This window comes from Myodes glareolus, chromosome X (assembly GCF_982192425.1).
Source record: "Myodes glareolus chromosome X, mMyoGla1.1, whole genome shotgun sequence".
NCBI classification, from domain to species: Eukaryota; Metazoa; Chordata; class Mammalia; order Rodentia; family Cricetidae; genus Myodes; species Myodes glareolus.
This window is the reverse complement of record NC_142053.1, coordinates 29670431-29694986: the sequence shown is the minus strand read 5'-3', so window position 1 is coordinate 29694986 and position 24556 is coordinate 29670431. Positions and strand designations below refer to the sequence as shown.

The 24556-nt window shown below is 43.3% G+C and overlaps 1 protein-coding gene across 1 annotated transcript; it reads right to left on the bottom strand.

Annotated features, from left to right (window-relative positions):
- Window positions 1-21692: 21692 nt before the first annotated feature.
- Window positions 21693-24288, bottom strand: LOC148117256 (paired box protein Pax-6-like). Its single transcript, XM_087903088.1, has 3 exons — window positions 23837-24288; window positions 22868-22913; window positions 21693-21917 (listed from the first exon to the last, which is right to left on the bottom strand). Exons 1-3 carry the CDS (start codon window positions 24247-24249, stop codon window positions 21861-21863), a joined length of 516 nt encoding a protein of 171 aa, XP_087759214.1. The 5' UTR covers window positions 24250-24288; the 3' UTR covers window positions 21693-21860.
- Between the last annotated feature and the right edge of the window lie 268 nt (window positions 24289-24556).

The following is a 24556-nucleotide window of genomic DNA, read 5'->3' as shown; positions in this document are numbered from 1 at the left end:
CACGGGGATTCGAATTGGAAAGGATGAAGTTAAACTTTCGTTATTTGCTGACGATATGATAGTGTACATAAGCGACCCCAAAAACTCTACCAAAGAACTCCTACAGCTGATAAACACCTTTAGTAATGTGGCAGGATACAAGATCAACTCCAAAAAATCAGTGGCCCTCCTATACACAAAGGATAAAGAAGCAGAGAGGGAAATCAGAGAAGCATCACCCTTCATGATAGCCACAAATAGCATAAAATATCTTGGGGTTACTCTAACCAAGGAAGTGAAAGACCTATTTGACAAAAACTTTAAGTCTTTGAAGAAAGAAATTGAGGAGGATACCAGAAAATGGAAAGACCTCCCCTGCTCTTGGATTGGGAGAATCAACATAGTAAAAATGGCAATTCTACCAAAAGCAATCTATAGATTCAATGCAATCCCCATCAAAATCCCATCAAACTTCTTCACAGACCTTGAGAGAACAATAATCAAGTTTATATGGCAAAACAAAAAACCCAGGATAGCCAAAACAATCTTATACAATAAAAGAACTTCTGGAGGCATTACCATCCCTGACTTCAAACTCTATTATAGAGCTACAGTATTGAAAACAGCTTGGTATTGGCATAAGAACAGAGAAGTCGACTTATGGAATCGAATAGAAGACCCAGATATTAACCCACAAACTTATGAACACCTAATTTTCGACAAGGGAGCTAAAGGTATACAATGGAAGAAGGAAAGCATCTTTAACAAATGGTGCTGGCATAACTGGATGTCAACCTGTAAAAAAATGAAAGTAGATCCATATCTATCACCATGCACAAAAATCAAGTCCAAATGGATTAAAGACATCAACATTAATCCGTCCACTTTGAACCTGATAGAAGAGAAAGTGGGAAGTAGTCTACAAGATTTAGGCACAGGAGGCCTCTTCCTAAGTAGGACCCCAGCAGCACAGACAATAAGAGAAACAATGAATAAATGGGATCTACTGAAACTGGGAAGCTTCTGTAAAGCAAAGGACACTGTCAGTAGGACAAAAAGGCTGCCTTCTGACTGGGAGAAGATCTTCACCAACCCCTCATCAGACAAAGGTCTGATCTCCAAAATATACAAAGAACTCAAGAAACTAGGCACTAAAACTCTAATTAACCCAATTAAAAAATGGGGTACTGAACTTAACAGAGAATTCACAACAGATGAACTTCGAATGGCCAGAAGACACTTAAGGTCATGCTCAACCTCCCTAGCGATCAGGGAAATGCAAATCAAAACCACTTTGAGATACCATCTTACACCTGTCAGAATAGCTAAAGTCAAAAACACCAACGATAGCCTATGCTGGAGAGGATGTGGGGTGAGGGGAACACTCATCCATTGTTGGTGGGAATGCAAACTCGTGCAGCCACTGTGGAAATCAGTGTGGCGGTTTCTCAGGAAACTGGGAGTCAACCTCCCTCAGGACCCAGCAATACCACTCTTGGGAATATACCCTAAAGATTCCCTAACATACTACAAAAGCATTTGTTCAACTATGTTCATAGCTGCACTATTTGTAATAGCCAGATCATGGAAACAACCTAGGTGCCCCTCAATAGAAGAATGGTTAAAAAAGGTGTGGAACATATATACATTAGAGTTTTACTCGGCGGTAAAAAACAATGACATCTTGAATTTTGCATGCAAATGGATGGAAATAGAAAACGCTTTACTGAGTGAGGTAAGCCAGACCCAAAAAGAGGAACACGGTATGTATTCACTCATAAGTGGATTCTAACCATAATTAAAGGTCTTTGAGCCTATTATTCGTGATCCTAGAGAAGCTAAATAAGAAGATGAACCTGATGAAGATTATTTAGCTATCCACCAGGAGGTAGGAAATATACATGAGTCCCAGGTAACCTCGGGTGCATGGGGGGGGTGGGAGGGTCGATGGAGGGGGAGAGGACTAGAGAGAAGGGAGTAGGGGAGGAAAGGGGAAAGCTTGGTGGCCGGGGAGGGGGGGAGGAGGGAGGTAGGATGAATATGGGATCAGGGAACAATATATTTCAACTAAGGGAGCCATTTTAGGGTTTACAGGAGACTTGATTATATATGGGATCCCAGGTCCAAGGAGAAATCCCCCAGATTGCTCTCTGGACAGAGGAGAGGGTGCCTGAATCGGCCGTGGCCCATGACCATACTGATGTATATTTTGCTTATCACCATAGATCCTTCCTCTGGCGAAGGACGGCTATGCAGTCGAAGGCCCACATTGGAGCACCGGATTGAGCCCCCCGAGGTCCGGATGGGGAGCGGAAGGAGGAGGAACATGAAAAACGAAATCAATACTGCGAGGGATGCTATCACCCACTGATACAAGGGAACGGATCTGATGAGAGTTTACCAGGGCCAGCCGGACTGGGACTGAACGAGGACGTGATCTAGCCAGATTCTCGGAATTTGGCCGGATTCTCTGACTGTGTCTGGCCCGGGGTCTTTCTGAAAAGCCATTGACTATGACACTGGGACCTGTTTCCTCTGCATATGCTGGATTTTGGGGATCCAGTCTGTTTGGACGCTTGCCTTCCTGGACCTGGAGGGAGGGGGAGGGAGCTGGAGCTTCCCACAGGGCAGGAAACCCTGACTGCCCTGGGGGACGGAGGGGAAGGAGGGGGGGAGTGGGGGGAGTGGGAGGGTGTTGGGAGGGGGGGCGGAAATGGAAACTTTTATAATCTAATAAAATTTACTAAAAAAAAAAAAAAAAAAAAAAAAAAAAAAAAAAAAAAAAAAAAAAAAAAAAGAATAAAGCAATCAAACATACAAAAGAAACTATTCAAGACTTGAAAATTGGAATAGAGACAATAAAGAAAACACAAGCTGAGGTAATTATAGAAACAGAAAGCATGAGAAAATGATCAGGAACCACAAATGCAAGCATAAATAATAGTAGACAAGAGATGGAAGAGAGAATCTCTAGCGCTGAAGATACAATAGAGGAAACGAATTCATCAGTCAAAAAAACCCCATTATATCTAGTAAAAGATTAACACAAATATCCAGGAAATATGGGACATCATGAAAAGAGCAAACCTAAAAAAATAGGCATAGAAGAAGAAGAAGTTTGACTCAAAAGCACAGAAAATCTATTTAGCAAACTCAAAGAAGAAAACTTTCCCAACCTAAAGAAAGATATACCTATGAAGATAAAATAAGCTTACAGAACACCAAATAGACTGGATTGAAAATAAGGTCTTCTTGCCACATAATAATAAAAACAGTAAACGTACAGAATAAAGAAAGAATATTAAGAGCTGCAAAGGAAAAAAGGTCAACTTATAAAGATAACTTATAAAGGCAGACATATCAGAAATACCCCTGACTTCTCATTGGAAACAAAGTCAGAAGGTCCTGGTCAAGCGTTATGCAAACAATAAGAGACTACAGTTTCCAGCCCAGACTATCATACCTAGGAAAGCTTTCAATCATTATAGAAATACAAAACAAGATATTCCATGACTGAACCAGATTTAACCAATACCTAGCCAGAAAACCCACCACTACATAAAGTACTAGAAGGAAAACTCCAACCCAAAGAAATTGAACACATCAAGAAAAACACAGACAATAGATGACCTCACAGCAGCAAATCCCAAAGAAGGGAAAACACACAAAATAACATCACCAATAATGAAAACAAAAATAATAAGAGCTAACAATCACTGGTCACTAATATCCCTTAATATAAATGGACTCAACTCACCTATAAAGAGACATAAGCTAACAGATTGGCTACAAAAACAAAATCCATCCTTCTGCTGCATACAAGAAACATACCTCAGCCTTAAAGACAGACATCTCCTGAGAGTAAAGGGTTGGGAAAATTTTCTTTAATCAAATGGACCTAAGAAACAAGTTAGTGTAGCTATCCTAATATCTAACAAAATAGACTTCAAACTAAAATCAATCAAAAGAGACAAAGAAAGACATTTCAGAGTAGTGACAGGAAAAATCCATCAAGAGGAAATCTCAATACTGAACATCTATGCCACAAATACAAGGGCCCCCTCAAATGTAAAAGAAACACTTCTAAAGCTTAAATCACACATTAAACACCACACACAAATAGTAGGAGACTTCAACACTCCACTCTCACCATTGAATGGGTGTGTCAGACAAAAAATTAGTAGAGAAATAAGGGAAGTAACAGTTCTTACGACTCAAATGGATTAACAGACATCTATAGAACATTCCATACAAACATAAAAGAATATACCTTCTTCTCAGCACATCATGGAACCTTCTCAAAAACTGATCACATACTAGGTAACAAAACAATCCTCAACAAATAAAAAATAATTAGAATGACCCCATGTATCTAATCAGATCACCATGGTTTAAAATTAGAATTCAACAGCAACACTAATTCCATAAGATTGGATAAGAAAAATGTGGTACATTTACACAATGGAATACTACAAGACAGAAAAAAATGACATCTTGAAATTTGCTGGCAAATGGATGGATCTAGAAAGCATCATATTGAGTGAGGTAACTCAAACCCAGAAAGACAAATATCATATGTGCTCACTCATAAGTGGCTTTTAGACATAAAGCAAAGAAAACCAGCCTACAATTTACACTCTCAGAAAACCTAGACAACAATGAGGATCCTAACAGAGTCATACATGGATCTAATCTACATAGGAAGTAGAAAAAGACAAGATCTCCTGAGTAAATTAGGAGCATGGGAACCATGGGAGAGAATAGAAGGGGAGGGGAGAGGAAGGGAAAAGATGCAGAGAAAAATATATAGTTCAATAAAATCAATTTTAAAAAGGAAAACAGTAAAGTTTGAAGTATAGATACACTAGGAATCATATTGAAAGTAAGTTGAACAAGTGAACATTGTCCCTATATCTAACTTCTAAAATCCAAGGGACAGTAGTCTGTGGGGGTGAAAACCAGTCCTAGTTTCCAGTGTTTATATTTTAACTCTACATTTTCTCTGTTAAATTCCCTACTAAACATTTTGGTCAGATTGAGGTGTTAAATGACAATCTGTGTTCTAAGGAGGGCACATCTCCTACACAAAGAATTTTCTGTCACCAACTTTGATATGCTCTTATCAAAGTGAATGGGCCAAAAGACATTCTGATTTTGTTTTGTAATATGTTGACCACACAGTCAGAAATTTATGCTTGCAAATTCCATACCCTTTCCCATGTGTCTGGCTCGACTTCATGTGGGTGGCTTCTGTAGTTTTGGGGAATAGACTCAGAGCTGATTTGCATAGTCATGTTTTCCTAATCATAAAAGGGTGCTGTGGATAAAGAACAGCTTGAAACCCTTTCCAATGTATTTTCTCTGACAGAGGCGAGATAATCTGGCAGATCACCCAGCCCCTGGATATTTCCAGCTGTTTGTGTTGCTCTGCTCAGCACATCCAATCCTACAGCCCCCCACCCCCACCCCAGGCAGTTTCTTAGACCCTGGCTGTTCTGTCCAGGAGTTCTTCCTGGAGGAAGTAGGGAAGCCTGATGACATCTTATCCTTACTCTGTGGACCAGTAGGCACCATTAGGGATATCCAGTAAGAGGGGTGTCTAGAGCATTCTGGGAATGAATGGTGCAAGTGACTCTGGAGCGTTTGGCTTTGGAGTGTGTCTCTGTTTGTCTGGGCTGCAGTCAGGACTACTGACTGAGAGTAGAATGAGGCACAAAAATAGGGAAAATTTGTGCCTGGAAAACTCAGTGGTCATGTAGTAAATTGAAAGGAAAACCAAAAGTCTTGACAATGGGCTGCAAAACCCAAGTAAATCTGAGCCCCCTTTTACCTACCAATTCTAACTTTGAAGCTGCTATCTACTACTTCCTTCCTTTTCATTCACCTTCCTTACTTCAGCCACGCTGCTTGTTTCTCAACCAGAGATATGTTCCTATCCTGACCTTGGGGTCTTTGAACTTGTTCCCTTTCCCCTGAACTCTCTCACTTGCGTATTCCCATGGTTCATCTTACAAAATAAAACATTTTTATTGATTCTTTGTGGATTTCACATCATGCATCCGGATCTCACTTATCTCCCTGCCCCTTTGCATCTGCCCTTTGCCCTTGCAACCTCTCTCACAAAACTAAACCAAATTTAAAGGAAAAGCTAAACCAAATACGTAGCAAAAAGCAAAAAAGAAGGAGAACAAGAAGCATAACCACCATCTCATTGTGGAAGCTGTGGTGTGGTGATGCGGGAGAATTGTCTGTATTCTGTCAATCATATTTTAATAAAACGCTGATTGGCCAGGCAGGCAGTATAGGCGGGAAAACCAGACAGGAAGTAGAGGTGATGCAATGAGAACAGGAGAATTCTGGGAAGCAGGGAGGTTCCTCTGCCATTCCTGCGCAGACCACTGAAGAGGCAACATGTAAACTGACAGTTGAAAAAGGTACCAAGCCATATGGCTAACATAGATCAGAATAATGGGTTAAGATAAGTTATAAGAACTAATAAGTAGCCTGACCTAATGTGCCAATCAGTTTATAACCTTATGGAGTCCTGTGTGTGATTTTTTGTTGGGAGTTGCCGGCTGTGGGGTACCAGGCTGGACAGAAACCCCAACAAGCCGGCCCTCATGTTACAGTGTGGTCCAGTGAGTCACACAGTTTTCCCTTGGTCCACACAGCTTTAGTGCAAGTGTTCACTTCTGTGAGTCATTGCTCTGGCCTCTGGCTTCTGCTACACTGTAGATAATGGGCCCTCACTGGGACTCCTTTGGATATCCTCCTGTGTTATGGAGATCCTGCAGCTTTGGATCGGCACATTCAGCCCCTCCACATGCTCCAACAGATCACAGATGGGATGGATGCTGGCGTGGGCCAACTCATAGACCTAATCCTGGGCCTGGGTGGAGCTGGTTGGTCAGCCTGCCACCTTCCCTTCACTATCACTACCAGGTGAGTTCTCCAGCATTTCCCAGGCTAGCTCACCCAGTGCAGCCTGCAGCCAGGGGCGGGACTCGTTCTGCTCTCAGACACTGTGCACCCACACTCACACTACCAGGGCAGGTTAACAGTTTTGCCCACGAGACGAGCAGGCCCCACTCTCCAGATTGCTGGGTAGGGGGCATGTGAGCGCTATGGGGTGGGGTCATGTCTCCCTCTGTCATGCCCACAGGAAGTTCTCTTGTGCCCTTGCCATCAGGGTTAGCTGTAGTGTGCAGCCCAGGTGAGGGCAGGGCCTCCTCTACTGAGTGCTGTAGCTGGTGAGGGGCAGTACCAGCTCTCTCATTCTCAAGAATGTGTCAGGGCCAGCTCTCCCTGCTGCCATAGGTAGCGAGGGTCAAGAAAGCAGGGAGGTCTTCTCTCCTTTACCCACTCCACCACATGGCAGATGAGGGGTGGGACCAGATTTCCCACGCATGTTCGTGGGGCCAGATTATTTGCACCCCCATCAATAAGCTCAGCCTTACTGTTCTGCCCAGGCAAAGCACAGGGACAGTTCTCCCTAGTGTTGCAGCCAACAAGGGGTGGGGCCAACTCTGAGCAACTCTATCCTCACTACCTTTGATGGTAAAAGTAGCTATAGACATTAACACAGTCCATGACTCCAGCAGAGCTAGCAACTCAGACATGCGCTGGATGACACCATGGCCCCTGGGAACAGTGCAGGCCACTTAGATCTCTGTGACCCCAACAGAGGGTCAGCCCTCAGACACTAGCATGACCCTAGGTAGTAGCTGACCTGACGACTGCATGGTCCTTGGTGGCAACAGGGGCCAAGAATATCAACACAGACTCTAACGAGGTTGGACATAGACCCACATATGGTCCTTGGCAACAGCCCAGGCCAGTAAGACCCCATTGCCCCTGATGGCAGCACATGTCACTCAGGTCTGTATGGGCCAGGCAGTGGCACAACCCTTGGACACCAACATGGCCACAGGTGACCGCCCAGATCTTGGGCAACCGTGTGGCCCTTGGCAGCAACATAGACCACAGACATCAACATAAACTCAGGTCACGGTAGAACCACTGACCCAGGTATGGTCCTTGGCAGAAGCCTGGGCCTAGATGTCATTGTGGCCTTAGTTGACATCACAGGCTCCCAGAACGTCATGGTACCAGTGGCAGTGTGATCCCTGAACAACAACATGGCCCCAGGTGGCAGCCCAGATCCTGCTGTGGTCCGCAGAAACGATACAGTGAGATTTTAGCTGATAGAGCAGAAGACTGACCCATCAGGATGAATGCGCTCTGATGGAGATAAACCTCATTCACAAGGCCCTGGGCCTACACCACCTTTTGTATATCCGCTGATTCTTACAGTAGATCTCTTGGAAAGCCATAAGCACTCTACCTTGGTGCAAGATTCAGCAGAGTGTGGATTATTGGGCACAAATCTTTCCCATGCACTGGTATATTGGGTCATTCCTCTCCCATTCTGTGGGAAATTTAGGCACAGAGTCAATAACCTTGGTTCCCACAGTCTAATCTCTGCTTTGCTCCCTGAGATACGTTAGAAGTTACTTCCTTGCAACTCTCTTACACATGACAAGACATGCAGTCAGGAAAGGTGACCGCCCAGATCTTGGGCAACCGTGTGGCCCTTGGCAGCAACATAGACCACAGACATCAACACAGACTCAGGCCACGGTAGAATCATTGACCCAAGTATGGTCCTTGGCAGAAACCTGGGCCTAGATGTCATTGTGGCCTTAGTTGACATCACAGGCTCCCAGAACGGCATGGACCTAGTGGCAGTGTGATCCCTGAACAACAACATGGCCTCAGGTGGCAGCCAAGATCCTGCTGTGGTCCGCAGGAACGATACAGTGAGATTTCAGCCTATAGAGCAGAAGCCTGACCCACCAGGATGAATGCGCTCTGATGGAGAGAGACCCAGTTCACAAGGCCCTGGGCCTACACCACCTTTTGTATATCCGCTGATTCTTACAGTAAATCTCTTGGAAAGCCATAAGCACTCTACCTTGGTGCAAGATTCAGCAGAGTATGATTATTGGGCACAACTCTTTCCCATGTACTGGTATATTGGGTCATTCCTCCCCCACCCTGTGGGAACTCCAGTGGGAAATTTAGGCACAGAGTCAATAACCTTGGTTCCCACAGTCTGATCTCTGCTTTGTTCCCTGAGATACCTTAGAAGTTACTTCCCTGCAACTCTCTTCCATATGACAGGACATGCAGTCAGGAAAAGAGTCTTTCATACAGATCACTTTAGGACATTCAAAGACAAAGGGATGACCAAGCCTCTGTTTTGTGTGTGTACATAAAGTGGAAACTGTACAGAATAGAAGAACAGCAGGAGAAGAATAAAGAAACTGATCAGAAATGTACGTAATGGAGACTTCATTTCACCCTCAGATCTAAGTCCCACACTTGCTGTAAGTCTTCTTCTGAACTTTCAACGGGACACCAAGGCTGGCACTGAGAAGTCCCCAATAAGATCCCAGGCATCTGCTCAGTTTTCCATGGTAGCAAGAGTCATGGATATCAACACAGAACCTGACCCTGACTGCAGTAGAGTCACGGACCCAGACAGAACCCTCGGCCAAGTTCAGTCCAGACAACACCGTGACCCAGGGTGACAACACAGGTCACCTGGCTTTATATGGCCCAGGCTGCACCCTGACTCTCAAATACCAACATGACCTCAGGTGTTGGCCCAGACTACAGTCTCTGCATGGCCCTTGGTGGCAACAGGAGCCGCAGACATCAACACAGTCCCCCACAACCTTGTTAGGGCCTTGACCAAGACATTGCCCCTGGCAACAGCCCAAGTCCAGACATCCATCTCCTGGGCCTAGGGCGGCAAGTGGGCCATTGAGTTCAGCCCGTTCCTCACTGCCCTTGACTCTTCAGATCCGCCTCTCTTCCTAGTCTGTGAACCATTCTGCCTGGCTCTCACCCATTTCCCCACCCGGTACTTGCTCACCATAATGGTGTCTGAGCACATGGCACCAGAGGTCCGTGGTTGATTTCTGCCCACGTAAGCTGAAAGGAGCTGTGGCTGTCCTCTTCACACACTCCTGGGCCTCGGTTCTGTTTTCTGCATCTCTGTCCTCTCTGCTGCTGAAGTTGCTTCTGATTTTCTCATGACTCCACTGCTCTGCTTCCCTCCTTTCCCGGTTCCTTCTGCATTTACCGCTTAGTAGCTTCCTCCCTGTGGCTTGCAAAACTTGCTTTTTCTACACCCCGGTTCCACTGCTCAGGGGTGGCACCACTCACAGTGACCCGGGCACTTTGATGTCAATCACAACTTGAGAAAATGCTCCACTCTTACCTATAAGCCAGTCTCAATTATGGCTCCCTCTTCCCAGGTGACTCTAGCTTCTGTTGACATGAAAATAGGCAGCAGAACTCCCTTTAGCTGTGGTTGTCAGACAGACTGGACAGACCTTCTGTGAGGAGTTCCCTATCTCTCCTGCATAGCTGAAGAACAACTTTGTTGAGCATTGTGTTCTCACATAGTCAGGTCATTTAAACAAGGACATTAGAGATATATGCGCCAGTTACTTTTTTTTTTTTTTGCTGTGACAAAATACCATGACCAAGTCAACTTATAGAAGAAAGAGTTCATTTGAGCTTATGGTTTGAGAGGGGTAAGAGTCCTTCATGTCAAGAGGCATGGCACCAGGGGCAGGATGCTGAGGATTCTTGACCCACAAGGAAGCAACAGAGAGCATGCATTGGGAAAGGTGTGCTGTTATGCAGGTTCAAAGCCTGCCCACAGTGACAGATTCCCTTCAACAGGGCCTCCCCAAGTAGCTCCATCAGTTGAAGAGCCTGTGTAGAAATAGCCAGGCAAGCTAAGGAAAAAAATATCATATTTAATTTATTATAAGGGGAAAACTCATGAAATAAGAAATGAGAAATCCAAGCACAGCAATGTCTCACGGAAAAAGGCAGAGAGAGAGCACAGGGAGGTGCACACCTTTTACCCTGGGTTCCAGTGTGGCCACACCTTAACTAAAACCATTTTGAGAGGCAGGAAAATTTTTAGAACTGTCTTACCATGTCTTGGCAAAATTTGACAGTCTTTTTCCTTGTGTCCAGCTTATCCATTTTGGATACCATGTACTTTATCAGTGTTTGAGGCATGGGCAGTTCCTTGCCCAAAGGCCAAAGATGCCAAGAATAAACAAAGTCTTAGTGGAGTGTCTTCGATGCTCAACATTCCCTCAGGAAATATTGGTGTTGTCAGGAGCAAACATATCTCATGTCAACATGAGAACCTAAGTTCTTTAAATGTCATGTTCTATAGATCCTTGAAGTGGTTGAATATTACCTATTTAGACAGAATACAATCTCTGTGTATCTAAAGAACCTAATTGATCTGACTGTATGTACAACAAACATGAACAACTATTTACTTAATATTTAAGACCTGCATAATTTAAAAACTAGGATTTCATGTCAAAATATTAAATAATCTGTAAACAAATTTGCAGCAAATGAGGACAATGACCTCAAAATGTAAACAATGTTTAAGTATCTTGTCTAGAGGTAAGAATAATATATAATGCAATACAAAACTATATCCTAAAAGTTATATCAATATGCAAAATGTCCTAAACAGAGTTAGAAACATGTATATATACAATCTGACAAGGTAACTTTGCATAGGTGCACAAATATTGTAAACAGAAATAACAAATATAATTTGAACTTGTATCAATGTACAAAATCTATACCAATGTAAATTATCCTTAAATAATAGCTCACAAGTATTCACTCTATTACCCACTATTATTATCCCTGATTTTTTCTTGAACAAACTTATTTCCACCCCAACCCTCTACCTGATACAAGTAACAATCAAAAACCCCTAAATGGTGATCTCGACCCAGAGGACAAACATTTTTGGGAAAGCAAATGTTGTCCTCTGGAATTGCTTCTTGCTGACATGGGGGTGATGTTCTCTTTATGGGATCCTGCAAAAGTAAAGTGATGGTTAATTTACAAAATTAATGTCTAGTATAGTTGCAAACGATTGTGTGTAGTTGACAGGTTTTTTTTCAAAGTTCTTATTTGGAGTTCTGGCCAGAATGTCATGAGAAGGTGAATTCATTTAAGCAACTGGTACCCAAAAATCCAGTCTCATAGTAGCACTATCAGCATCACAATGTCATCTCTGGTGTAGGGGGGTCACATCTCAACCAGGTGGAATTGTTGCTGTGGGGCCCCATCATCTTCCTGGCAACTTCAGAGATTACTGTAGAAAAGAGATCTGTAGGAACATCTGTTGTTCATTCTGGAAAACTTAAACAGTATTCATAGAGCCTTACATTTAATAAAGAATACAATATAGACAAAATAGACAGGGAGAAAGTAAAATTTTTCCTAAAGTCTTCCTTCTGTCCCATACCAGATGGATCCCGATATGAGACAGAAACTCTGAATGCTCCTTTTAACAACAGGATTGGATTTAGAGACGTACAGAGCCATTGTCAAACTCCAAAATCATATATACATATATATATGTATATATACGTGTGTGTGTGTGTGTGTGTGTGTGTGTGTGTGTGTGTGTATCCATTACTTGACATCACAAACCATATTTTTTCATGATGGTCCATATTGGATAGGTATTTTTCCTAATAGACTGAGAATTATTATAAGTAGGCACCGTGAAGGCAAATTTTTCTCTATCCTTTTCTTGTAAAGGTATAGTGAAGAAACATTGCAATAACTATGAGAGGCCATCCCTTTGGTAACAGAGAAAGCATAGGAATTCCAGATTGTATAGGACCCATAGGTTGAATAACCTTGTTGGCAGCTCTAAGATCTGCTATGCCTTAACCAAGACCCACATCTTGAAGATCATTGGCTAACAGGGTTCCCCATCAAGCCTTAGGCTGTGGGGTTTCTCATTCAATCCACCACATCATTTTATAATCCATGCCACATAATGTAAGCTGACCATCATCTGAGTGACGAGGTATGCATTTGCTACATCAATTGCTACATGCTAAATTTCCTTCCCTTGAGCAATGGCCTCTGACAGACCAAATATCTTGTACTGTTAGTGCCAAAATCAACGGTAAGCTTGCAAATTCCTATTGTCTTGTTGTATGGGCAATACAGAACAAAAGTATGGAGAAATAGTTTCATAGAGCACATTTTCTACCTTTTCTATAATCTATCTGTCTATCTTTGATTTATTGATGCAGGGTTGCTCCTTGTAGCCCTAACTGTCTTCGAACTCTCTCTGTAGACAAGGCTGGCCTCAAATTCACAGAGATTCTTTTAGCTCTGCCTCCCAAGTGCTAGGATTAAAAGTGTGTGTCATCACTGCCTGGCACACGTTATCTTCCTTAACTACAGCCATACTGGTGATATTTTATGCCCCAAGAAGGAAACTTGAAATGGCTCTATGCATTCGTCATGAGATGAATTCATTACATTTCCTATCACGCCTTAGAGACACAAGTCAGTGGGAAGCATATCAATAGCATAGTGATATAGTGATAGCAGCATTTCATTCAACATTGAGAAACATAACAATGAAACTAATAGATTTCCTAAATCAGGGGAAGTCATGGATTTTTTAGCTGTCTTGATGACAGAGGATTTGGGGTTATAGTCACCTGTGTTGTGACATATAAAGAGTCCAAGAAATGCAATTTCTTCCCATGTCCCATTTATCTATGCAATCCAACTGGTCTGTGTAAAAGTCCAATTTATCTCCAAATTCACCAGGTGATACAGAGGCAGCATTACCATGCAGATGCACAGTGGGACACCTATTAAAACTCCATCCACTGTAGGAGTGCATCAATCTCCTTTGAGGTACTGTTTATTACAAACTCATTAGATCCATAATCCCTTTGAAGGAAGCTCTGGCCAGGTAAATCCAGAAGAGGGCGCCCAATGACTATTTTACACTATTTTGAAGGTCTTTTTTTCCCTCTATTTTCTCATTAACCTTCTTTTCTCTCTCAGGATTTTTTTTTCATTTATGGTCCATATTGTATCATGGACTGACAGACCTGGTTTTAAGTGGTTTGATGAGATGCAGTCAACAAGAGAAGCACCGTTACACAAAGAGTCCTGCAAACCTGACTTTTGTTCACAAGTTCAACACAGACTGCTCTTCCTCCTTCATAGTTGTGCTAAAAGACCGCTGGCAGACTAAGGAACTCAACAGCCTCTTTCAGGGTGGTGCAGGCATGGTTTCCATTGACATCTCAATGGAGCCAACAAGATCCTCTCCAACAGAGAAATGAATAGAGAGAGTGTGCCACCACTACTAGAAGCCTTGGTCACTGAATCAAAGATCCTTCATTTGGATTTTGATGCTTTCTTGGAGAACTGCTCAAGGGCTGAGCTTTGTTTCTTTCCCTCCAGGCTGGTGTTGCATTCTTCAGAGCAGGCATCTGGTGAGAGGTTTTACAGACACATGTTGTCCATACCTGCCAGAGACAGGCAAGGAATTCAGTAGACAGGGAAAATAGCAAACAGACCCCAAAGCCTTGGAAAGAAAACGGTGAGGAGGCAGTTCCCTGGAAATTGAGGATTTGGAAAAATGGAAAGCTCTATGCATGTTCAGGACAAGTGCACAGAAAACACACTAGAGGGACCCGAGGTTTCTACCACTGGCAGGCAGAGAGCTATGTCTAAACATGAAGTGAGAGACTTGGCCAATAGATTTGAGTAAACAGGACAAAACAATGCTCTGCCGAAGGGAGAGGAGACTCAGATGTCAAAGGAGAAATATATTGCAAATAGAATAAAGAAAAAAATGTCCTTTGCATTTAGTTCCTGAAGTGGAACAAAAGATGACCTAGTATCAGGAAAGTATGTAAGTCAGAGATAAAGTAAGAGATAAAGATGTTCTAATTGACTGAAGTGTAGACTAGTTTATAAGGTTAATGCAGCACATGAATTGCTCCAGCGCTCCCCTGGCCAAGTGAAAATCCACTCTAAACACTCAGGAAAAAGGAAAAGATAAACCTCTTTAATAGCACACTTCTGGTTCTGCCTAATGCCCAAAGAGAAACAAGCCTTCACCGAAATAAAAATTCCAGTTTAAGAGGAAGCCTTAGGCTTAGAACATTTCATATATGTTGGCACCTTTAAAATCTCTTTCAGGTCACACTTCAAACAATTTTAACAGAGACAGGAGACCGTTTGGACAATTAGAGAGATTTGCACAGAGAAAATATTGTTGAGATAACATTTTTAAAAAACTTTCTAATTGATTCTTTGTGGATTTCACATCATGCAGTAAATTATTCCCAATCCCATTAAATCTTCCTTTCCCTTTGTCTCTGCCCTCTGCCCTTGCAACCTCCCCATACCCTAATTTCCTCATGGAAGCTGCAGTGTGGCAGTGAGTCACACAGTATACCCTTTACTCCACACATCTTGACTTGTGAGTGTTCATTGCAATGAGTCATTTGTCTGATGTGAGGCCTCTGGTTTCTGCTCCACCATCGATGATAGGACCTCACTGGGACTCCTTTTGGATGTCCTGTCATTGTCCTATGTTGTGGAGATCCCGCAGCTTTGGTATCTGCAAGTTTAACCGCTTTACATGCTCCAGCAGATCGTAGAGGGGTGGATGATGGGGTGGACCAACTCAGAGCTCTGGTTCTGATCAGGTTTGGTCAATCTGGCAGCTTTCCCTCATCTTCATCACCAGGGCAGGCTCTCTAGCATTGCCCCTGCTAGCTCAGCTAAAGCAGCAGGCAACAGGGCGGGGCTGGTTCTCCTGTTCTCACACCCTAGCAGGGCAGCTCACCCATGCACACACCAGTAGGGCAATCACTCCAATGTTTGCTGTGGGAGCTTCTTCTGCTTCTGGAGCCAATAGCCACTGAGATACCAGCCCACTGGGGCATGGTCTCTTTCTCTTTAAAAAGCAGTGGTAGCCCTCTGCTCTCTCTCTTGCTCCAGTGACTGGACTTCTGTCCTGGCTGTTGTGTAGAACGGTGTTCTGTACGTTTTTACCCTCAAATAAATAACCCTTTGAATCCAAACTGCTGTGGGATTGCTTCACACATTATCTGTCGCCCAGCGTTTGGTTTTAGAGCCACCCTGCATCCCCCATCCCCTGGCTTGGCTGCCTGCCTCTGGATTGGCTACCTGCCACCAGCTCATCTTGGCCAGCTCAGCTTGGCACGATCCTTCCCTCAGCTGTGGAAACTCCATGCCTCTCAGGATCCTCAGGACTGGACAGTCTGAGCGGGTTTTAACCTAAGTACTTGGGCAACTGGAGTCAGAGCGCAAGCCATTGCCATATCTGGTCGTTGTGCTATTTGAAGTACCCGCCACTGCGTTTGCGTTTGCACTGTGACCTTTGTCCCAGTGGAACAGCATAGGGATGCTGGGTGAACAGTAAGCCTTTCTCACAGCGGCCGTGTCCAGACCCCCTGTATTGGGTCCCAGGGTGAGCCATGCTGTTTATCAGCCGCTGCATTTTGGTAAATCTACCTTTTCAAGTACCACAGCTTCTATCCTGACACCATTCCATTGATTCATGTCTCAACTCGGAAACAGTGCCATCTGCTGGTTAACAGGTAAAATGGCAGGTTTCATTTATAATGGGACCCTAACTGCGGTTTTTGCTTCCACTTTGGAAGAAATCACAAGAGGCCTATATGCCTATAGAGGTACCTCAATTTACTGGTTATTAGGTTTCAGTTTCCTTCTTCATATTATATCATTATGGAAGTATATGGCATTAATTGATAGGATTAATACCCTGATAGGCAAAATTGACTCTTTATCTAGGTACTAGGAAATTACCTGAAACGGTCCAGGCTGTTGAATTTGACTTTCAGAAGTTATCACAGGGTTTTGATAAGGTAATAGACAGAATATACCTCCAGGATGGCAACTTACATGATAAACATGGGCAGTTCAAGGAGGAGATGTTATCTTTGAAAGGCAACATTAAGACCTTGGAATCACAGGCACAGAATGGGGATCAGAAAATTAATACCATAGGGAAATCACTAGAAAACTTTTAGTCAGGAGATTCAGTCCTTACATGAGACAATGATTAAGAGATTTGAAATGATTGAGGAAATTATTGGAGCTGATGAACCAGATGAGAAGATACAAGGGCAGGATACATTGCCACCACCAGCTGTCAGAACTGGTTTACCTAGGGTTTTAGTGACATACCCTGTAATTTATTCTGACAAAGTGTCAACTTCTAAAGGCTCAAAGAGAGCCAAAGAAGGTAGATGAACACCAATAGGAGTGAGTGACCTAAACGAAATGAAGCAAACTGTCATTAATTATGGCTTACACTCTACATTTGTTAAAAGAAAATGATAGGAACTTGGGATTCTAATGTCAGGACGATACTCCATGATCTCTCCCAGTTAGCATCAGTGGTTTTAGAAGATGGACCTTCCTTGATGTTTGGAGTTTATTTCAGAGAAGAATCCAAACATATGGAATAGCAGGGAAGAGCAAAAGCTGTGGTGGTTTCCCAAGATCAAATTCTTGGTGTAGGAGCATATGCTGATCCACAGGTCCAAGCTCTTTATGATGAAGTATTGTCCCTATGCCACAAAGCAGCCTTGAATGCCTGTGATAGAATGCCAGAACTAGGGAGAAAGGTAGATTCATATACTAGGCAGGGACAGGGAAAACCCTATACTGACTTTTTGCAAAGATTAATTAAGGCTCTGAACACAGGAGTAACAGACCCAGAAGCTAAACGACTAATTCTTGAATCACTGGCTTTTGAAAATGCAAACTTAAACTGCAAAAAGATATTTGGGCCTTTAAGGTCTAGATCAGCACCTATGGATGAATGGATCCAGCATACCATGAATTTTCAGACCTTTAACTATGATGACAAATCTTGAGTAGGAAAAGCAATTTCCAAAGCAGCGAGGGGACATCAACCTGCCAAATGTTTTAATTTTGGTAAATTAGGACACCTAAAAAGGGATTGCAGGCAAGGAATTTCTAGGAATAACACTTCATCTGGGAATGGCAGGAATAGGAATCCTCGGCCTTCAGGCATATGTAGGAGGTGTGGTAAAGGACGTCATTGGACCAATGAATGCAGATCAACAACAGACAGACAAGGCAACCCGATACCATCGGGAAACTTTCTGAGGGGCCTCTCGCAGACCCCCAAAAGTGGCCCAGTCATTCCCAGTAACTGTGGAGGACATGTCACACCAGGAAAATTAAAAACTCTAGAAGCTTCTGTACAAGATCATAAGGTTCTAAATGATGGCTCAGATTTGGAGGATAAGTCAGAAATTCAATTAGGACATAAGAAATGTATATTTTGGCAAACATCTATAAGTGATCAGAGTTCAAAGCTGAGAGTCCATATAAATGGAATTGTGATTGTTGGCTTGATAGACACAGGAGCAGATGTGAGTATCATCACTCCAGAATCTTGGCATCTAAATTGGCCTCTTCAAGAGGCAGATGTTCAATTACTATGAATTGGAACCATATCTCAAGTTAAACAAATCACAAGATGGGTTGACTGTATTGGGCCAGTAGGTCAAAGAGGAAAGCTAAGGCCATATGTAGCTAATATTGCAATAAATTTATGGGGCTGTGACCTTCTACAGCAGTAGAATACCCAAATTAACATTCCTGCAGTCCCATGAACTCATAATTCTGGGAAGGATGTAATAAGCTACTATGCACGAAGGTCACCAGTCATTCAGGCTGTACAAGAACATAAAGCAACTAACAAACCTTGAGAGGTACCAACAGCCCTACCTTTAAAATGGCTAACTGAGAAGCCAATATGGTTTAAACAATGGTCTCTAGCTGAAGATAAATTGCAGGCTTTAGAACAATTGGTACAGGAGCAATTAGATGCTCAACATATTGAGGAGTCAACTCGCCCTTGGAATTCTCCTGTGTTTGTTGTAAGAAAGAAATCTGGCAAATGGAGAATGGTGACAGATCTAAGGGCTATCAACAAGGTAATTCAACCTATGGGCCCTCTACAGTCTGGAATTGCTTTGCAGTCTCTGTTACCCAAAGTATGGCCTCTTGTAGTTATTGACTTGAAGAATTGATTCTTCACTATACCTTTACAAGAAAAGGGTAGAGAAAAATTTGCCTTCACAGTGCCTACATATAATAACTCTCAGCCTACTAGGAGATACCAGTGGACTATCCTACCACAGGGAATGCTCAATATCCCCAGCCTGTGTCAATACCTTGTAAGTCAGCCATTGGAGATAATATATAAGCAATTCCCTAAGTCTATAATTTACCATTACATGGATGACATTTTGCTATCTGATTCAAACATAGATACTTTGGAAAGAATGAGGAAATAAAGATAGTTTTGCCTAAATGGGGATTACAGATTGCTCCTGAAAACATTCTAAGAGGAGATTCTGTTAATTACCTAGGTTACAGAATAGGTTTACAGAAAATTAGGACACAAAAGACAGAAATTAGGAAAGACTGGTTATGAACTCTTTCAAAGATTGTTAGGAGACATTTCCTGTCTACAACCGGCTGTTGGGATAACACCTGATCTAATAGTTCATTTAAACAAAACCTTAGATGGTGAGAAAGATTTGACTAGTCCCAGAGAATTAACAGCAGAAGCAGAAAAGGAACTGACAATGGTTGAGGAAAAATTACAGGAGGCTCATGTGGATAGGGTGGATCCAAATCTTGGTTGTATTCTAGTCATATTTCCTTTCAGAATTTCTCCTATGGGAATTTTAATGCAGAGGGAAGATACTATTTTAGAATGGATCTTTTTACCACACAAACCAAGTAAAAAATTAAAAACTTATGTAGAAATGGTCCCTGAATTAATTATAAAAGGTAAATTGAGACTTTGTCAACTAGCAGGTATAGACCTAGCAGAAATTATAGTGCCTTCCACTACTGATGAAATAAAAAAAGTTATGGGAAGACAATGAACCAAGGCAAAGGGCTTGTGTTAATTTTTTGGGAGAAATTAATAGCAATTATCCCAAAAGCAGTAGACTTAACCTTATAAAGAAAACTTCTTGGATTCTTCCTCGAATTGTACCTGATGCTCCAATAACTGGAGCCCATACATTTTATACTGATGATAATAAATCAGGGAAGGCAGTTTACAAATGAGACGAATTGAGTAAGGTGGAACAAAGGCCTTATACTTCTGTCCAGAAGGTAGAATTATATGTCATTCTTATGGTGCTAAGAGATTTTAAAGAACCTCTTAATATAGTTACGGATTCACAATATGCAGAAAGAGTTATCTTGCATACTGAATTTATACCAGATGATATAGAATTGACATCACCAGAGTCCCAGGTGGTGGCACAGGTCACACAGATCAGTCGCTGGCAGCAACATCAACCTGGGAAACCAGCATGGCCTCAGGTGGTAGACCAGATCCCAGACAACTTCATGGCCCTTGGTGGTCACAGGAGCCATGGACATCAACTCAGACCCTGTCTGCCATAGGGACACTGACTCACACATGGCCCTCAGCAGCTACTTGGGCCTGTATGACACCAAGGCCCTGGGTGGCAGCACAGTTTACTCAGATCAGCATGACTGGAAGCTTGGACATCAACAAGGTCCCAGATTGCAGCCCAGGCCCTGAACATCCATGTGACCTTTGGTGACAACACAGGACAGTTCTGATATGGACCCAGAATGGTCCTTGGCAGCAGTCATGCCAAGTACATGGATGCCACCAAGACCCTAGGTGGTAGCACAGGTACTCAGATTGACATGGTTCCAGCAGCAGCATGACCCTGGGATGACAACGTGGCCCCAGGTGGTAGCCCAGATGCCAGGCATATATATGGCCTTCATTAGTAGCAGGAGCCATGGACATCAACGCAGAGACCCTGGCCACTGACCCAGACACGGCTTTCAGCAGCATCTCAGTCTCTGATGTCACAATGGTACTGGTGGCAGTGTAGCCCCTGAAGTGGAGCGGTCCTCCAACAGTTGACAACCCAGACACAGGGCATCCTGTGAACTTTGATGATGATAAAACCCATGGATGTCCACACAGATCCTGCCCGCAGTAGGACCATGGACCCACAGATCCCTGGTAGCAGACTGGCAGGGTCTGGGTACCACCACGGCCCTGGGTGGTTAGGAGGCCGCCCACAGCAGCCTGTTCCTCACCACCTTCGCTCCTTCTGTTCTGCCTCCTTCTACAGCACATGAACTGTTCTGATTCATTCCCTCAATTTCTCCACCACACATTTGCTCATCACAGTGACCCTCTCCTGCCCATGAATGTCTTCAGCCGGTCCAGGCCAGCCTGTGGGCGGCTTCCACCCTCCTGAGCTGTTTTCGAAGAGGGGCAGAAGGGGAATGTATCCAGATGGGAGGGAAAGTGGGGAGGAACTGGGAAGAGTAGGGGGAAGGGAAATCATAATCAGGATATGACCAAAAAAACCCCCATATTTTCATTATGAGGAAAAAAATTGGTACAAACCCCCAAATAAAAAGTATTCACCACCATCAATATCATCTGTGCCAGCTTCTCCTTAGATTTCTTGTTTGCACGGTTCCTTTGAATCTCTTGCTCAAACTATCAAGTGAGCCTGAATCAAGAAGGCTTATGTGACCCACTGTCTCCCCAATCACCATGTGTTGGGAATATTCATCTGTGCAAGCAACACTCATGACTTAGAAATGCTACCCAATGAAACTAGACTTTGTCATTCTGTGTAAATGGAATTTCCTGAAAAGTGTACATCATAACCTACAAAATACCAGAAAGCATGTGGAGGTTATGTTTTTATTGTTAACAAGAGTGTTCAATATTAGTTAAGCTTAACAATGGGCACATGTGTCACCAAATAGCCATTTGGCTCCTGAACGAAGGATGATGCCATTCTAGGAAGAATCTTCTTCTATGTCTCTAAGTATAATGATGTCTTCAACTGGAGGTGTGTTTTCTACCGGACGAGTGTTTTCTTCTTCCTTTCTTTGGCTCTTTGGTTGGCAAACCACACCTAAAATCAGAGGGAGAGAAGAGTGTTTTAGCATTGGCTTCCACCCTCAGAGCCAAGAGAAAAAAGTCACTTTAAGGCATCTAACATGGAACTTCCTACTCAGCTCACAAAAGCAAGCCCCGGCTGTGTGTCAACCTCTGCAAATAGGGCCATGATTTTGTCCTTTTCCCGCACTATAAACACTTCAGTAGGGACTTCCACCCATGGTAAATCTGACCAGCATATTCTTTCATGTTATACAAAGTTCGCCAGCATCAGGATGAAGAATACTATCTCTGCTTCAGTGAGACTTCCAGAATCCTGTCCTGCCCAATATTAATCTTTGTGTTTTAAGTGTTGTTCTTCCATACCTATCAGTCCTTACCTCCACTCAATCCTAATACAACTTTTGGTAATGTGTTTGACTAGACACAACACAGAATGCCAGAAAAATTAACATTAAGGGATGCCACTATGTATTACCATTGTCCCAAGATATGATCATTTTTTTCTTTATGCAGTGTAGTACTTTAACCTGATATTCCAGACACAAAGCAGAAAGACGGGAACAATCAAAGAGTTAGAGGGGCAAGGAGTATTTCAGTAGGAGGCCAAGTGTCTGGCCAGCTGAGGGTCATGAATTGCATCACAGTGAACAACATATGTTATGAAGGTTGTCCACCTAGAGAGGATGACCTTTTTATGTAGTGTTGTTTCAATTTATGTCAAAATAGAGTTAAAGACAGCTAAGTTTGTCAGGTTCTGTATTCACAGCACTTGGGGGACTGGAGGCAAAAGAACCCCGAGTTCTAGGACAGCAAGGGTTAAATAGAGAAACCCTGTGCCAAAAATCAAACATTCAAAGAGGGAAAAATGAATTCCATTCATTTAAAAGTGCCTAGGTTAAGGCTAGCTAACCCTAAAGAAGGCCATAGATTATCTGTCTGATTGCTGTGTTTGGATTCACTGACCTTCAGTTTGTCTTCAGGCACGTTCAGAGCTCTCGCAAGTCCTTCCCTGTGTAAAGACAACCACGGATGTTTATCATTCTGCTTTACATGCAATACAATGTCATATATGAATTCTATGCCTTTTACAATATCACCACCCTCTACCCTCACACTCGGTATTAACTTTCATTCTCAGAGGCAGTCTTACTTTTGATATGTCTTAATTTCCTGCAAAAGTTTCTAAATGATAGAGACAAATAATTTTAACAAACTTTCAAAAATTAAAAATAAATGTCAAAGTCTATGCTGAGCAAAGAATGCTAATTTAAAAACAGCACTTGGGGCCGGGCAGTGGTGGCACAGGCCTTTAATCCCAGCACTCAGGAGGCAGAGGCAGGCAGATGTCTGTGAGTTCCAGGCCAGCTGGTCTACAAGAACTAGTTCCAAGATAGGCTCCAAAAGCTAAAGAGAAACCCTGTCTCGAAAAAACCAAAAAAGGAAAGAAAGAAAGAAAGGAAAAAGAAAGAAAGAAACAAAAAAACGAAAAGAAAAGAAAAGAAGAGAAAAGAGCACTGGGGAGGGGAAAGAGAACCCAAAAGGAGTTGATGGTTAGGTACACGGTCCCTGAAAAGATGAGGAGACTACTGGTGGGGAGGTCACCAAACACAGTATAAACCCCTAGCACTCGTGAACTTGATTCTAATAGGTTGTTTGGGCCCACTAAACTCTGGTCTCTATATTTCACAGAAATTAAAATATGACTCGGAATGAGAGGTGTTGACTAGGGACACTTGCTTCACGCCAGCACTACATGTTGTTACTGAGCTCAGCCCCCACACAAGGCGCCCTCCCGTACCCACCATCAAAGGAGAAGACCCCTGTGACTTGGAGATGGGCAATAGGGAATATAGGGCCTTGAAGCGCAAAAGGACACCTCAACATGAGCCAGAGGCCAGGGAGGGTGGGGAGCTCTTAGTCCAAGCCACATACCTGGCAGCCAAATCTGGGTACTGGGATTTTTTAAAGACTTGTTCCATTTTCTGGATCTGGCGCCCTGTGAAACGGAAATGGTTTTGAGGACCCTGGTGCCTCTGAGGAATCCTTGCCACACCAGCCGCTGAGGTGTTCAGATCTTCCAGGTCAAGCTCCAAAGAACATTCCGGGTGGCCACTGCTTTCTCCCACGTTGGCATCACTTTCCTCAGAGTCCCTCTCGCTATCCTGGCCCTGGATGCTGTCATAGAGTCTGATATATGGGAGACCTATGCAGCATCCACAATGGCCACCAACTGCTTCCTTGGCTGCAGCTGAGGAGGAGGCCACAACCCCGTCCTCATACACTGTTTCATCCCCATAATCTTGCGTAGTATTAAGTTGAAACTCATAATAAAGCTTCTTGGCCATGACTCCAACTGTGAGCCACAGGCAGACTGGGGTCCCGAAAATGAGTGACCTCGAGTTCTAGAATCTCAGCACTGCTACAGACAAAACAATGAGAGGACGGAGGAAAGGGTGACGTCAATGTGTCAATGCTCAGGTCCGAGCATGCTGCCCAGTTCTTCATGCTCGACATCCAGGCGCTTGCTTGCATGCAGGAGCTGTTGAATTGTGCACCCTCCACTCACTATTGCCTGACTGGCTGCGCTGGCCCTTCTGCCCACTTGCTGAGGTTGGTGCTGTCTGTTTCAGTGCACAAAGGATGGGTGTGGTC